The 16018-nt window shown below is 52.4% G+C and overlaps 3 protein-coding genes across 3 annotated transcripts; 2 read left to right on the top strand and 1 right to left on the bottom strand.

Annotated features, from left to right (window-relative positions):
• Positions 1-2886: 2886 nt before the first annotated feature.
• Positions 2887-4518, bottom strand: MAM_05390 (CRAL/TRIO domain protein; the record flags this gene model as incomplete). The annotated part of the gene is made up of 2 exons (XM_040824188.1): positions 2887-3483; positions 3709-4518. 2 exons carry the CDS (start codon positions 4516-4518, stop codon positions 2887-2889), a joined length of 1407 nt encoding a protein of 468 aa, XP_040677900.1.
• Positions 4519-9586: 5068 nt separating this feature from the next.
• Positions 9587-12252, top strand: MAM_05391 (Zinc finger, C6HC-type; the record flags this gene model as incomplete). The annotated part of the gene is made up of 3 exons (XM_040824189.1): positions 9587-9598; positions 9829-9993; positions 10048-12252. The coding sequence occupies 3 exons, from the start codon at positions 9587-9589 to the stop codon at positions 12250-12252; spliced, it is 2382 nt and encodes a 793-aa protein (XP_040677901.1).
• A 2170-nt stretch (positions 12253-14422) lies between these two features.
• MAM_05392 (uncharacterized protein) lies at positions 14423-15280 on the top strand (the record flags this gene model as incomplete). Its single annotated transcript, XM_040824190.1, has 1 exon — positions 14423-15280. The coding sequence occupies one exon, from the start codon at positions 14423-14425 to the stop codon at positions 15278-15280; it is 858 nt and encodes a 285-aa protein (XP_040677902.1).
• Between the last annotated feature and the right edge of the window lie 738 nt (positions 15281-16018).

Consider the following 16018-nt stretch of genomic DNA (forward strand, 5'->3'; position numbering starts at 1 on the left):
AGAAGTCCGTGGGCAGGGAGGTCTTTGCGGGAACCCAAGGAGCTTTAACAGCATAGCGTGTTATTACAGTTGAAGGCCGTGCGGATGATTGGACAAGCACGGTTTTGTTGCATCATCACGCCATGTTCAAGCACGGGGTAGCCGTGAGAGCTGGTCGGTTACCAAACGGATCGGAACTATTCAAGATGAGAAAAAGCTCCCACGCCGGAGTCTCGACCGCCGACTACAGTACCGATGTTGCCATCTCTGCCTCGCCTCGCCAAGATTGCCCGAGTCCATGCTCGAGTTATGGCCTATAACCGTTGAGCCATCGCGAAACGAAAGAGCAATGCCGGCCCTCGGATGAGTATGCCAAATACCCAACTTATAGACGTGCCACCCCCGAGTCCTTCCTAGGCCGAATATGCGATAAAGCAGAGGGCAAGGCTATTTGTTCGTATTCGAAAATGTATGAGATGGGAGGTGATCCTCTCCACCGAAAAAGTCGGTCGCGCAAGCTTTCTTCTCGGAAACCAGGTTAGGTCGAGTCCAGCTTAAGCGGGAGAGGCTTCATTTCGACTACAGTCTTGCCGCCTGGGTGCCGAATTCGACATTCGACCTCGCGTCTGACTCTGTCCGGAGTGTTCGAGTTGCGAAACGTGGCTGTGACCCATATCAGCACCCCGGCAATTTTCAAAACATCCTGATGCTCTGTCGCCGCGTGTAATTCGATTCTGCTGCGTGCAATTGAAACTACGTCTTTATACTAACCGCACAGTGAGTGGTGTCCAAAAACTCCAACATCACATTCAGTATGTCGGTCCCAATCTATGTCGCTCCCAATCTCCCCCCAAGTCTTGCGCACGTAGTCTTTGCAAGTGCTGAGTCTTCCCCACGGAATTTCGATGGGACAAGTTTTGACCTTTCCGAATTCATCACCCGATATGGAACTTTTGGCTAGGAAATGTGCAAGGTGCCAGCCTAATTCTAAATCAAGAGAAGGACTGGCGCCGGAAGTCCTCTTTGCCGACCTGAACAACTCCTTCTCAAGCGCCTTGCGAATCTCACCTGCCGCTACTCGTGTCGGCGGCGGTGCTGCCATTGGACGACGACAATTTGTGGGTAGATGGTGACGATTCACTGTCGACTCTGAGAACGTGCAAGACACTAACCGTGAGAGTATCTCTTGTTTTCTCAGAGACAAGAACCTTGGCGGTAGCTAAGTTGAAGTAGGTCTGTCTGGTGTTGCTTGAGCAGCAAACTTTTGGAGTGCAAGAATGATTCGCTCCCCTCGCGTGTGGTAGGCTGATAAACAGGTGTCTCTGCTTGGTTTTTGATGCAAGACTGGTTCCCGAAGAGAATTTGGATTACCTGACTTGGTCGAGAAATGCAGACCGTGGCCTAGGGAGACGGCTTTTATGTACATGTCCCCGGCAAAGGGCAGGAATCGTCACCACAGCCGTCCTTGTCTTTTTGTCTCCAGATGTGCTTGGAACGATTTCTCGCACTTCATCATACGAAGGAAGCGAATGGTGAGGGATAAAGAATCATGTGCTAGTGCTACAAAGAGTCGTCATTATATGCGATTTTGCCGTGTAGACGACTGAGCGCTAGTCACACGATGAATCGAGATATTTCCTTGCAATGCAAGGGAGTTCTTTACATGCCCCCCAATACCGACTGGTTTACGACCCCCTTTGACGCTCTGGTATCAGCACATCCGTAGTGAGGCGCGCTGTGTCCAATATCCGGCGCCGTACTCCGTCTTGTCATCAGTGCCGCAACCATAATTGGTGTCAGGGCGGAAATATGGAGTGCCTTTTAACGGTGAATGTCCTTCGTCATCTGCTTTGCCTCGCTAATCTAGGCCCAGTATCTAGCTCACGTCCTACAAGAGCCAAAGGAAATTCTACGCTGATTGTAACAATGCCTGCATCACTGTTACACGGAACTGGCCACCAACAGAGCCTCAACCACATAATTAGGTTCAATGCACAAAGATTGCAGCTATCACGACGCCGTCGTAGCCGAGGAACGGCATAGAAGGGGAACGTGAGAAGGAGAAATGCCTCAGTCATCTTCCTGCACGTACATATAGCCCTCGTTGGTCGGGTTCTCCAGGTGGAGGAACCAAGGACCTCAGACCATACGATGTTATATGTGAGTCCGAGTCTTTCGCTCCGAGCCCTGGTCCTCGTGACCAGCCCGTGTTACATACGCACAAACTTGACCGGCGGCTGCTTTAAAAGCATTTTTAACTCATGTCTTGGAGGTCGAACCCTCCTCCACGTCTGGTTGCACCAGTCCTCGTTCGAAAACAAGTCGCAGCCAAAAGAGGTCCACACGAAACCGATGGTCTCGACTGTCTGACGCCTCCTCTTTGGGGCCGGAAACGAGCATCCAGTGATAGCTAGGTGTTATGCGCAGCCGGGCAAGATTTGGTTGACAGCGTTTGTTAGGGGACAAGGGTGTACAGGCCTGCTTCAAGACGGCTCTTGTCTGAAGGAATGGCAATTTTCTTGAGACTGGCGGTAGGGTCAATGGCAACTCGACTCGTGGTTGTTCTGGCTTACTCCAGCAACTTTGATCGATGGAAAGGTCATCTTGCGTGCCTTGGTAGGTGTGAAAAGAGCCTTTGTATCTGAGTATTCCTTGCTTGGTGGTCCTACGCACGCGTCTGCACTGTCCCTACATCACTACGTATTTTTGAAAAGAGACTAGAGAGGCATATGTTAATTTTTTTTTTTTTGGGACGCTCAGCCGCTTTGGATGTAGATGTGCGAGTCTCGCCAATTGTCTGACCTCCCAGAATAACGACACCGACACGGCCTGTACCGTAACCATTCGTAAAAGTCATGACGTAGATCATATGTACACGCCAAAATACAATGCTCGTTGCAAGCCTTCTCAGTCGCTATCATAGCATGATCCATCACCCGCATCACTGAGAGCTTCGCAATGACTTGCGCCACAGCTGTCGATCGACCTAGTCTTCTCCATCATCTCCTGCAACGACTCTTCATCCGCCTTTCCGGGGTACCAATCCACGCCATCGGCACCACGGAAGTAACCCAGTCGGTCATACAGTGATCGGGCTCGTACGTAGGGATCTAATTCCCAGTAGTTGGCAGCCAGGTCCTCCACACATCGGTTCCGCCTGTCGCAAATCTCCCTCACTTTTTCACTGAGTTGAGCATTCATAACCCACTCTTTTGTCAATTCCTCGAACTGCAGCGCCAACGCCATCCTTTCTTCCAACAGACGGTCCCGTGTCTCGGAGTCATTCATTTTCATGTTCTCATCCGGCTGTGGCTCAACGTACGTGTATTCCCAGTCTTCTTCGCCGCCAAGTCCCCTCATCAATTGATCTGCTGCGATCCATTTCCTTAGACCCTTCTTCCCGTATGTGAATTTGACCTTGCTGGTGAGTTCTTTGTCAAGCCAAACGCGAACGAGTCTCCAGATTGCTGGGAAAAGAAATCTGTTAGCCATGATCCGTCGACGCTGTTAACCAAAGTGCGTACTTTTAAGACCAAATGGGGCATTATGAACTAGTACAAGCCCGAGCGCCCCCGGATAATTCGTTTCAAATTGCTTGAGTATAAACTTGAGTAACTTCAGGTCAAAGTTTGCAAATGTGAAGCCGGATACATCCAGCAAGATGGTCTGAAAAAATTAGTCGGCCGCTGAGTCCGTTGTCATCACTGCCTCGGGGCTTCATCCACTTACGCCAGTCTCAATCGGATGTCTGAGTGATAAACGAGCTAGCTCGAGGAGGTATAAAGCGTATCTCTCGATGCTTTCAACAGATTGGTCCGACATTCTGTGCAGCCGAACCCTAATGTGAGTTATTGGCCGTCCAGCTCGATCAACTCCGTGGATGAAACTTTTGCCCCATCGGGCTTGTTTCATAAAGTCTGCGCCTAGAGCTCTCGTAATTCCTCGATTGTTCTTTTCATCTTCCGCCGCGCCCCCTTCTCCATGCTTCAAGATGTCGTCATCCACTCCGGCTTCAATTGTCCTCCAATAAATGGTTTTGCCCATCATGGTCGTAGCTTTGATGATATCCCAATTGCATGCGCGGAGAAATCGAAGAGCAAGCGCGTCTGGGTGCTCATGCTTGACCACTCGTTGAACAATCAGCCGGTACATCTCTGGGGTCCAATTGTCCAAAGCCTCCACGGCTTGCTGCGCCAATCGATTCAAGTTCTTTTCCGCGGTAGGCAGTAACGACAATATTTCGTTGACCAGCGTCGGATACTTTTCGTGAGTCTTGCTTGCGCCACGTGGCAGTCGGCTGGACTGCTTGGCAGGCGGGACATACTTCTTCTCCTCGAGAGTCTTTCCCTTGCTAGTGTCGTCATCTGCCTCGCAAATCTCGATAAATTTGAATCCAATCGCCCACATTGCCCGAACCTTTGCCTCCTGCTCTTCGGTCAAGTTGCCAATGTAACCCTCGGGGACCTTGTAAGCGAACGCCGTCCCCGCAGGGTACGACACGCTTTGGCGAATCGGCCGTCTTTTCTGCATGTTGAACATGTTTGCTCGATTGGAGGCGTGTTGGTGTTAAATGTGGCCAGAGTGCGGGCAGAACGCATTGCGGCAGAGCCAAGGTTTGGCATCAGTATATAAAGCAAACCTCCATGTCCATGTGAAGAAGGATCAGAAGGATCAGAAGAATTGACCATGACGCCACACTCACTACCGAGGTCGTTATCCGCGCAAGCTCGTCCAAGTTTTGAGAGTTTTGAGGGAGTTGACGGCTGGATTTGGTCCATATGCACGATGGCGTGCATTAGCGCAGCTGGAGGATGCGGGGAAGGAACGACGAGCTCAAACAATCCAGGTCGTGGCTGCATTAACAGAGGTCTGTGCTGATCGTGTCCCGCTCCTCAAAAACACCAATCGCAACCTTCGAACTTGACGATGAACAAACTGGGGCCTGTTTTTGCCCACCATCTATCCGGATCGATACGACACCGTACACATCTTGTTTCTAGACTTTCAGCCGTTAGAGTCGTTATCCTTGTTCACACCAAGTTGAAACCCTAGCTCGGCACACTCACCGACAGTCCACGCCTCATCACAACGACTCGATTCATCGTTCTCGCTACCGAAACTTTCACGCACGCCATTCTACGGCGAAAGGCTTGGACATACTTGCCGTCAAACATTCTTGGAACGGGTACAAGATGCACACTGTGCGGATAGCTCCTTGCACGCAATACTACAACTACTAAAGCTATCACCAACATACGGCCTTACCAAATTGCCGCTTTCGACAGCTCCGTCCCGTCCGAGGGATTTTCGGCAACCGCCAAGCCCGGGAGCGAGGACGACAACGGCGAGAACCACGGATGTGCAGCACACAAAGATTACGACACATGATCCTACTTGCAGAAACAACCTGTGGTCGTGACTAGACGGCGAACCTCCTTCTGGATATGTAAAGAAGATCCATGGTGCTGACCCCGGCCGCAAGTTCATCATGATGCGAGTAAGCTGGGCGTCTTCCCTAGAAAGTCCAGCGTGGTATCGCTGCCATGCGTCCGTAAGAAACGATCTTCCCGTCGCAAAGCCCATTGGCAGGTACGAAAGGGGGTAATTCCGTGAGTCGCGGGGTAGCGACTCGGTTACAGACTTCCAAAAGGGATGATTCGGCAGCGATCCCAGGACCTTATTGCTCAAGGCGCCAGAGCCTTCATCTATAAGCCATGTTGGGTAATAAAGAAGCGGCTCCAAATTGGCACGACATGTCTACTCAGCCATCAAATTAGTTGTTACAGCTCAGTCAACTCAAAAGCGTATCAATATAGAGCTGAATATTCCCACATTGTCAAGGTTGATATAAATTCCGCCGTAATGTCGCATCAGGAAACATTTCAGCGCATCGACGCGCTGTGCTGGGAAAGCAAAATCGTCATACGTCTTCAAGAACCACGGGTATTCCTTTTCTATAAAGTTTCGTGACAGCTTTTTATTCCAAAGCTAATTGATAACAGTCAGTTTTATGTGCCTTTGAGACGTTCGCCGACGGGGAGCACGCCTTTTCAGGCTTTGTAAATCACCTTGTACTCCCAGTCCTTGTGGAATGAAATGCACGACTGCCGCGCTGCATCCCAAGTTGCGGGTAACGTCTTGTTCTCATCATCGGAACAGTTGAGGAAGATCTGGTGTATAACGCGAGGTATATATCTTGTTCGGGTCTCGAGCCGTGTATTTTGATACGCAAATGCCACTTGGTCCTGTGTCGTCATCACGCCAGCATGATGATAGAAAATTCCCCGACCGCGGAGTGCGACATAAAGGAGCACTGCAAGAGAGGCAGACGATACGAGTAGAAGGAGTAGTCTGCGTGAAACCGCAAGGCATGAGCGGATGCCCATGGTGGGTCTTACTCCTGGATAACGAGCGAAGACAGAATCGAACTGCAAAGCACCGCGTCTCAAGTATCATACAAATGTCGAGAATTAATGCTTAGAAGAATAGAAGGAAGCGCCGGCTAGCATATACTGGGCATCAAAACGACACAACATTGTGCGATAAATCGTGGTGGACGGAGAGAAAAGAGGCGAGAGGAAGGCATGGCCACGATGAAATCGTTCATATACGGAGGACAGAGTACGGAGGACCCGGCTTCGAAAGAGGCAGTGCCAGCCTGGACTTTTATGTTTGACCAGCCAGGGTTAGGGCTCGGAGCCAGCAGATTGCCAACGTTTGCTGCAGTCTTCAATTGGATCCCTCGGAGCACAAGCGATTGGTTCATGGTGCGTGAAGGGGACGAGATAAGAATCGGCATTGGCTACACGCCTTGCTCATGGTGGCGACGGATCAGCAAATAGTGTGGCCCACTGATACGCCGTCTCATCAGATGACAATCCGCAATCTCCTCTAATTTTTTTATGAAGATGGCTTTTATGAAGAATGGCCGCTGCCGGCGGTGCTGGTGATGCTCACTGATTCATTTCAGGCCAACACATCTCCCGAGTGCTAATATGAGCACATGACGCGGAGACGACGCAACTTGTTACATCAAAAGGACGGAAAATTGACACAACTTCAAGTGATAAGGCTCCACGGTAACCGAGGCGCCTGCCCAGGCTCCAGCGATGGGCGTTAATTTCCGACGGTCACGGGGCACTACATAAACGGGATGCTTGCACTTGTCATGTATCTGTCCTCGACGCTCCCAAGCATTCATTAGGCGAGATGGGTTCGTCTCCGAGTAAGAGGGGATTTTATACTTCAGCACGGTCGAATTGAACGCATTGACGGCTCCATATTACGACGCACGCTCATCCGCAACAAGCGTCGGGCGAAAACAAATAATGAGCTGCGGCCCGAGATTTCTTCAACCCCAATTGAAGCACTACGGTGTCAAGTTTGACAGGGCAAATTTCCTGGCCATGGAACTGTCTGAGAAAATCCAGTTCACATCACAGCTGTGCAGCACCGGGTGCGCATGGGAATGGAAACTCGAACGTCTCAACAACTTGCTACTGATAGCTCGTGGGCTGTGGATAAATGCTTCATACAATCCGGCCAGCCGGGCCGTATCAAAGGGGCCATAGTCATCGGCATTCCATTGGAGCCGCATAGCAGGCTATAGATCCGGCCCTATTATCCAGGCCCTTGGCGAAACTCCGGGTTCATACTGCGCAATGGGTTCCGGCCCAAAACGCAAGTAGTATTCATGGGATGCAAATCTGTGAAAGAAACAGTCGATGAACAAGCAGCTGGAGAGTATATTGAAGTGTAAGCCTTGAAGGAGAAGCCTGAGGATTCACGAAAACTAAAGCACGGCGCTTACCTTCAGAATCTGGAGGGGAAGAGAGGCTCCGGAGATTGCTTCCCAGTGGGCAGCTCCTTGATCGAGTGCGAAGAAACCGAGGCTCAATGGCCAGACGCGGCCAATAAAATGACTCGCATTCGTGTCACCGAGGAATAAAGAGCATACGAGGTAAAGTTCGATCTTGGTATTCTTGTATGTCACAGTCAACTGTGACATCAAGGCCGCCTTAGTGATTGCTCTGGGCTAGATGAGGAGGCCGCAACTCGGTGGGGTGATGATTCCATGGGCTGGGGAGGAAGATGGGGATGGCGACGCAGATGCAGATGCAGAAATCCGCGATAGGTCTGCTCCAAGTTGCCAAAGAGAGGCCCAAAAAGCACACTGACAAAAGCAAGATTAGTCAACGAGCAAGCCCGATCACTTTTATGTGCTTCTGAAATGCGAAGAAACTGGCCAGGGTCAGATTTACCACGAGGGTGAAAGGGTATTCATCAAATATAGGATGAGACGATGGCAAGATTTCCTGAGAAGCGCATCTTTCCCTTGTGTGGGTGGGAAAGTGCCATTGACAGGGTGCAAAACTCCATATCAAGCATCCCGAGAGCAAGGAGAGGTGAAAGGCAGACTACTTGCATAGAGAGGAGGTTATGCATGAGCCTGCCGACAGCAGTAGCTGATGCCTGACCAGTAGGATTCGATGTTGGATGAACCTACAAGGTAAGAAGTGAAGATCCTCGGGTTTGTGGAGATGAACACTTGAGCGACCTTCTGCCGATACAGTGTCAAACCCACCTCTTTCATTGAAGACACTACAGATCACTGCGCAATACATTCTGCGTTCGGCAAAGAAGGGCTTTGCGACGGATGGGCTCTTGCGGCTGGGGACAGGATGCATGACGCATACGACTCTACCGCCTGCATTTATGAAGGTTGTGGCGAAATGAAGATACGAACAAAGATACAGGACCAAGAATTACGGTTTCCCGCCAGTCGTTACCCGGATGATCGAATCCCAGCGGGCAGAGACGCATTCTGGCAACTACCTAGGCAGTTATATTCGTCAAGACCAACTGTCACACGACGTTGTTACATGCTCCCTGCATTCCAGCTCAGCCACTCAACGGCTCTGCACGACTTCATGGATTGGAGACGACTGATAGCGTCGCGTTCTCCAACTCGTCCGATAGCTTAGGACCGACGCCGTCTCCCGGTGCCATCACCGGCATTGTCATCGGCAGCATCGTGTATGATATTCCCCAGCACTGCTCTATTCGTAAGAGTCCATGGCGCCAACCAGTTGGAATTCGATCGTGTCTATGTCTACGGCTGCAGAATTGTCCCGTTTTATCAACACTGCAATCTCGACTCATCATCATAGACTCCCTTGAAGAGGTAAAACTATCAACTTTTGCTAGGCACCCGACTACCTGGACCCAGCTATTGCTTGCGGAAGCAATGTTTCCATCATGTAAAGCGTCAACTGTTGAAGATGCGCCCCTGGTGCCTGACCGAAATCATTCTGAGCTCGGCGGCTCGTAACGCGGGTACCCAGCTTCAGCACCCAACTATGTTCTCAACAACAGTGTCCGACAAGAATATACACATAGTTACACAAAGACCAACCTGGCTTGCACAGCCCACCATGAGCCGTGAATCACCGCGGCACCGTCTTAACGCAGAGCAAACCAAATTTCAAACAAGCCGCTCCATCAGGTGCCAATCTTACTTCTGTGCAGGAAATCGGGCTTTTTTCACAACCAAAATTCCTCTCTGCACCACTCCAACGCATCTGAATGGTTCCTGGCCATTCTCGCCATGAACACCAAAGTAAATCGTTCCGTCTCTTTGATGGAAGACGAGCACCGGGGCCTACCTGCGGGGGACTGGCGAACAGTCACTCCCTGCCGATTCTTCCTGACGGGGTCGTGTGCGAAAGGAAATCTGTGCCCATTTCTACATAATTCCAAATCATCGAACCGTTCAGTTTCGGACTCCCAAGAGGTACAGTTGCACAAGACCAGCCGTGAGAGCACTGCTTACTGTTACGAATCGGACAGCTCCATAACCCCGACGTGAAGAGCAGGCCCACAGCTGTGTGCAGAGTTACAAAGCCCATTTGCAAGTTCTACCGGGTCGGAACTTGCAAATATGGCGCAAAGTGTGTAAATCTGCATGCGGAGGACGGACGGGCTCCCGGAGATTCGGCGTGCGACTTATTGGAGGTTCGTCTATTGCCCAACGTCGTGGAGTAGGTGTTCTAACCAGAGCCGGCGCAGGATGAAGCGAAAAGAGACGACTTCACAAGAACCATAAGCGGCGCATTCGTTCAGTTCGATGCGGGCGCCCGCGTATCCCAGATCCGGCTGCCCGGCGACTTCTCTGCTGTCCGTATCGGCGGACTACAGCCAAACGCCTCGAAACAATCAGTGCAGGACATGCTGGCTGAAAAGGGATTCGAGGTTGGCGTCGACGATATCTACATGTTGAACAAGGAAGGTGAATACGGAGCAACCGTCCGATCGGATGATGCGTCGTTTTCAAAACGACTCTGTAGCTGCACATGGGGAGACGCAAAGATACAGGCCACGCCCATTGCCGCGCCGATGCCCTCTGGTTACAACTCCCGGCGTGTGGACTGCAAAAAGGTCCACCTCTCCTGGCATAAAGCAGTTAAAATCGTCTGGCTGAAATTTGGCGATGGAGACATTGCCCGCATGGTGAGCAGCATGTTCTCGAAGGGGACATATAAGATCCTGGAGCAGGAAATCACTGCTGCTGCAGCTATCGGGGCCGAATCAGTCTCAAGGTCGCGGTCAACACGGGGGAACCGAGTTGCCTGGACTGTTGTATTGACCGAGGTCCCAGCGGCCGCACACAGGGACGACATCATGCTGGCCATTACGCATGAGCGCAACAAGCCTTTCCATGTAGAGATGGGGGCTCCAACATACTCGACCGACGACGAGACGGCCAAGGCAATGATTTGTTCTCTCCTGACAAATATCGGACCTTTGGAGTACTGGGACGACACGCTGGAGACGAATGCCAGACGGGTGAAGGCCACTGCGCGCTTCTTGGACGAGTCTGACGCTCGCAGAGCTGCGATGGAGCTCGACGGCAAGGAGCTGCCTTTTCATAGCAAGGCTCGGCTTACTGTCCAGGTCGTGTACTCGGCCAAGTTTAAAGTTGGCGTCAACATCTTTGACGCTGTTCAGCCGAGAATCCTTGCCCAGCAAGCTTCTTGGAGAGACGGAAACGTTTTTTTTAGGGCCTACAGCCCTGCCAACTCCCTTGGAAGGTTTAGGGTTTTGAAGATCGAGGGTGAATCGGCAGAGGAGGTTGCGAGGGCCAAGACGGACCTTGAGTCGGTTCTCGCTGGTGTCGTCGCAACGGACAAGGATGGTGTCGTGCTCTGGGACTCTTCGCTCAAGGCCAACGGGAAGCTTTTCCAAGGCATAAAGTCATTGGCGAAAAAGCTTTCGGTGACCATCCTTCGAGACAAGGCAAAATCCGAACTGCGCCTCTTCGGAGAGCAGCAGCGTTGCCAAGAAGCACAGCACCGCCTGGCTGAGCTTGTACGCATAGAATCAAGGCCAGATACGTCTAGAGCCATTGAGCTTGAACCTCCCAAGTTTCTCTGGGCTTGCCAAGGGGGCTTCAGAGCCGTCGCTGGTCGAATTGGCCCGGAAAGGGTCTCGTTTGACATCGCCTCGACGCCAAAGAGAATCATTGTCTCTGGCTCTCTGGAAGACTATGACGCTGCTCTCGCAGTCATTGAGGGCAGAGAACAAGTCTCCGAGCAAGGCGAGCAGCCTGGATCCGACGGCACGCCGCAAACATGTTCCGTCTGCTGGACCGAAGCCGACACTCCCGTCAAGATAACATGTGGCCACATTTATTGCTCAGAGTGTTTTGAAGACAGCTGCACCAAGGCAGACACTACATCATCCGGGGACTTGAAGATACTTTGCCACGGCAGCCAGGGAAAGTGCGGAAGCGTCGTAGCTCTCGAGGACCTGCAGGCGTGCCTCTCCTCGGCTGCGCTCGAGACTGTCCTTGGACTGTCCTTCTCGACTCACGTAAAGCGCCGTCCCGACCAGTTTCGTTATTGCCCCAGTCCAGACTGCGACCACATCTACAGAGTGTCATCAGCGGCCCGGACTCTGAACTGCTCCAACTGTCTCAGACCTACCTGCTCCGCGTGCCACGAGCCGCACGTCGGCATGTCGTGCGCGGAACATCGAGACCTCAAGTCGGGGGGGTTCGCGGCGTTCGCGAAGCTCAAGGAGAAATTAGGAATCAAGGACTGCCCCAAGTGCGCGACGCCGCTGGAGAAGGTTTCGGGATGCAATCACATGACGTGCGCGGCATGCAAGGCTCACATATGCTGGGTGTGCCTGATGACATTTCCAAGGGGCTGCGACGTGTACGAGCACATGAGCAAGCTCCATGGAGGCCATATCGACGTGCCGGATGTCTAAAAGTTTTGCGCGTACAATGGGGGGCGTGACCATTTGACGACGACGCTTGGCTCCGAATGCTCATGCATAACGCGGCAACTGTTGTCTTTTGGCTAGTATTGCTTGTTGTTGGTCTACCAAGATGCAAACTACCACTTCCCAGATGGACTTTTAGCATCGTGGGCGAAACGAGTCCAAAACTGGCATGATACTCGGCCACTATTCCATGGGTCTAGTTGGCAGTTGCACGTTTCACTTCAAAGTATAAGCAACGTATCCGCTTCTTCAGCCATTTGATCCTTCCTGGAATCTGAATATCTCGGCGGTTTCTTTCCCGTGGAGTCGAAATTGATGATGAGCTTGGCTTCGCAGAAAATTGAGCGGGAGACTACGGAATGCTTTTTAGCACGTCTACAGCGTGGCTTTTGCGCAGGGAGTGTACTGAGTATGCACGCGTCTAGCATTTGTGCTTTCCAAATAGCTATCCAGTGAGTCCGGGCGGAAGAGGTCAAGATTGCATGCGTACTGGGAAGTATGGTGATGGATACAGGAACTGTCAACTCGTTTGCCCATTCATCCCGCGCCTCGCCTGTGTTTCTGCGAAACCATTCGTCGAGACGATGGACAGTGGACTTGAAACCGAGAGCCATGACCGCTTGGACTTGTATCTGCTCCGGAATGCATATACGTACGCATGCCGTATTTCCCCATCTTGCCGTATTCTACGGCTCATTACCGCACGCAGAAGAATGGGAAATACAGCCATCATAGCTACAAGTTACAACTCGGTGGATAGGCATGACCCATGAGGCATCGTCCCGGTGATTGATTGGCTTCGCCTGGCGCCGCCTGGCGCACTCGCAAGGATAGACTGATCTGGTAAACTATCGCCAACATGCCATGTCTGCGCCATCTGACACATGTCATCAAGAAGCAAGCATGGCGAGTGGGTGGCCGGCGGCACACGCGATGCAAGTCATGAAACACGAACTGTTTTAAGCACGACGCATCTCCGTCTCATCCCCCGTCTAGGCCTCTCCACGAGTCAGGCCAAGCTGCCTTTCTGACATGTGCAACAGTACAGCCGCCCTGGCCAAGAGGCTATGCCGCCGAAAACACAATCCACGTGTGCTGCTATTGTTTCAGATTGTTTCCTGGAGGCGGAGCAGGCTTGTATTTGTATGGACAAGGCACGCGGCACTTACACGCCGCTTGCCTCTGAGCCGACCCGACTTACATGACCATGACTAGTTTTGAGGGTAAGGCTGGAACGCGCCCTGGCAATCGCCGTCACGGGTACTCCGTAAACGGTCATTGTTTCAATCTCCCCATGCCAACGATGGACAGCCTCTCCACTGTTGCGCATAAGTTGAAACAGGAAACCGCCTGCACGCCATCGCCATCGCCATCGCCATCGCCATCGCCATCGACTTGAATCGAGTCCGTCGGCATCATGCATTGCCAAGAAAGGCTATGGAGACTGGGGAAACCCTGGCGCCAAGTCGACGACGAGTAGCTCGACCCGCGTCATCGCTCCGAAGCCATGTCCCATCCTCTCCCTCCTTGGACAAGCTTGCGTGCGTGAGCTCTCCATCAAATTCTCGACTGCCTGCGCGAGTCAAATCGACAGCTTAGTCGACGACCTTGTTTTCCGTCAACAAGGCGATCCCGCCTGCCTCACGGCCAGGAACTTGTTGTTCACGTTTGCTTGTGTGGATTGATTCAGCACCCGGCGTCGGCTCGACTCGTGCCCGTCAACATGCTCTCTCCTGTGGCCTTTTACCGAGGAGCACCTCGTAGACCGCCAGGCCGTGAGGCCGCTGCCAGAGATCGTCGAGACGAATGAATCGCCATCCCGACGTGCGTGTACGTGACTCCTCCCTCCGCCTGGTGTTGGCTCTCCTCGTCTGCCAATGGCCCCCTCCGACTGATTCAACAGCATTATCCACTTGGGGCGACTACGCATAAACAGGAGCGGTTTCCAGGACGCACCATGAACATGCCAGACAAGGAGGCTGCAACTTCATTACTCGTGATGTACATGTCGGTGCAAGTGGGCTGGGCTTACACCAGAAAACGGACGTATATATCTATATCTCGCGCCGTTGACGATTCCTCTTGCTGCTTAGACGCCAACACCCTAGCCGTCAAGTCTCGAACAACAAACTCGTCAACAAACCCTTGGACCAGAATGAAGTTTTCCCTTTCTCTTGTTGTCCTGTCCACCGGGCTGGCCGTAGCCGCTCCCGTGGGTACCGGTCATCAGAATCCTAGGTCTACAAGTCTTGATGGCAGCGGATTATCTGATTTCAACAAAGTTGGCTCCAAGGCTTCGGGATCTGGCGTCCATTCCTATTCTTCTTCGAAAGCTCAAAAGCGTGCCCCACAAGGCTCTCTAGGCGGCTCGTCCAGTTCTGGACTCGGTTCTTCCAGCTCGTCTGGCTCGTCTGGCTCATCTGGCTCAACTGGCTCATCCACCACTGGATTCGAATCCGACACGTCTGGCTCATCCACTGGAAGCGGCACGACTGGCACACTGGGGACTGGAAGCGGCACGTCTGGCCCACTGGGGACTGAAAGCGGCACGTCTGGCACACAGGGGACTGAAAGCGGCACGTCTGGCACACAGGGGACTGGAAGCGGCACGTCTGGCACACAGGGGACTGAAAGCGGCACGTCTGGCACACTGGGGACTGGAAGCGGCACGTCTGGCACACTGGGGACTGGAAGCGGCTCTGGCGGAATCAACGAGCTCGTTTCTGGTATCATCAACACAATTATGTCTCAAATTAGCTCATCCGGTCTCGGCTCGGGAACCGGCTCTACCGGAGGAACTGGCCTCTCTGGCCTTGGATCCGGCTCTGGCCTTGGATCCGGCTCTGGCCTTGGATCCGGCCCTGGCCTTGGATCCAGCTCTGGCCTTGGATCCAGCTCTGGCCTTGGATCCAGCTCTAGCCTAGGATCCAGCGAAGGATCCAGCTCTGGCCTAGGATCCAGCTCCTCTGAGACGGGAAATAGCTTGTCCGGCGCCGGTGCTGAGATGAGCTAGGGAGAGGGAGTCAATGAAGGGGGACCATAGCGAGGTCAAGAACAAAGTGGACAAGTCCAAGTCCAGCCAGAGTGGTCTCCGATGGATCTGACCTTCGTGAGATGCGTCCGTACAGTGCTGCAATTAGTTTGACAGTCAAACCGCTTGAGCGTGTTGGACCGTGGAATAGAGTTGATTGAATCGCTCATGTGCGCAGCTGCCCGAGGCCGGATTCAGCTGCTTGATATTGATGAGGAAGGCCCCCGGGATATCTAGCAAGATTTGCAATCATGGTCTTGAAACCATGGCATGGCACTTTCTCCGCAAGTTTTCAACGTGATGTTTGGTCCTGGTACCGATTCCTGCTTTGCGGCTTTGAGCCAAAGCCGTACTGGACAAAGCCAAAGTGCCACTGAACATTGAGCAGAAGCATCATCACGCAACCGCTTGATCCGTCTGATTTGTTTGTCAGTATGTGGAGCCAAGAAATCGTAGGTATCACCAGCGCCAGGCTTTTACTGGGATTAAATACACCAAACCGTGGGTATGCCTCGTGTCAGCGCATAGAACGGTCGGGTGATGTGAGGACCTAGCAAAGATTCATGTCTCAATGGACGTGTCAGTCGTCTTTGACGCGAGCCAACAGCGGCGTCCCATATTGTCCTTGATGCAATTTGTGACTTCGGCCGAGGGATCTGCCTCAGGGGTGACGCGGCTCCGACTTCTGAATCTGAAGCTCAACTTGCTCGTTGAGGGCCC

Source organism: Metarhizium album, assembly GCF_000804445.1.
Source record: "Metarhizium album ARSEF 1941 chromosome Unknown scaffold_13, whole genome shotgun sequence".
NCBI classification, from domain to species: Eukaryota; Fungi; Ascomycota; class Sordariomycetes; order Hypocreales; family Clavicipitaceae; genus Metarhizium; species Metarhizium album.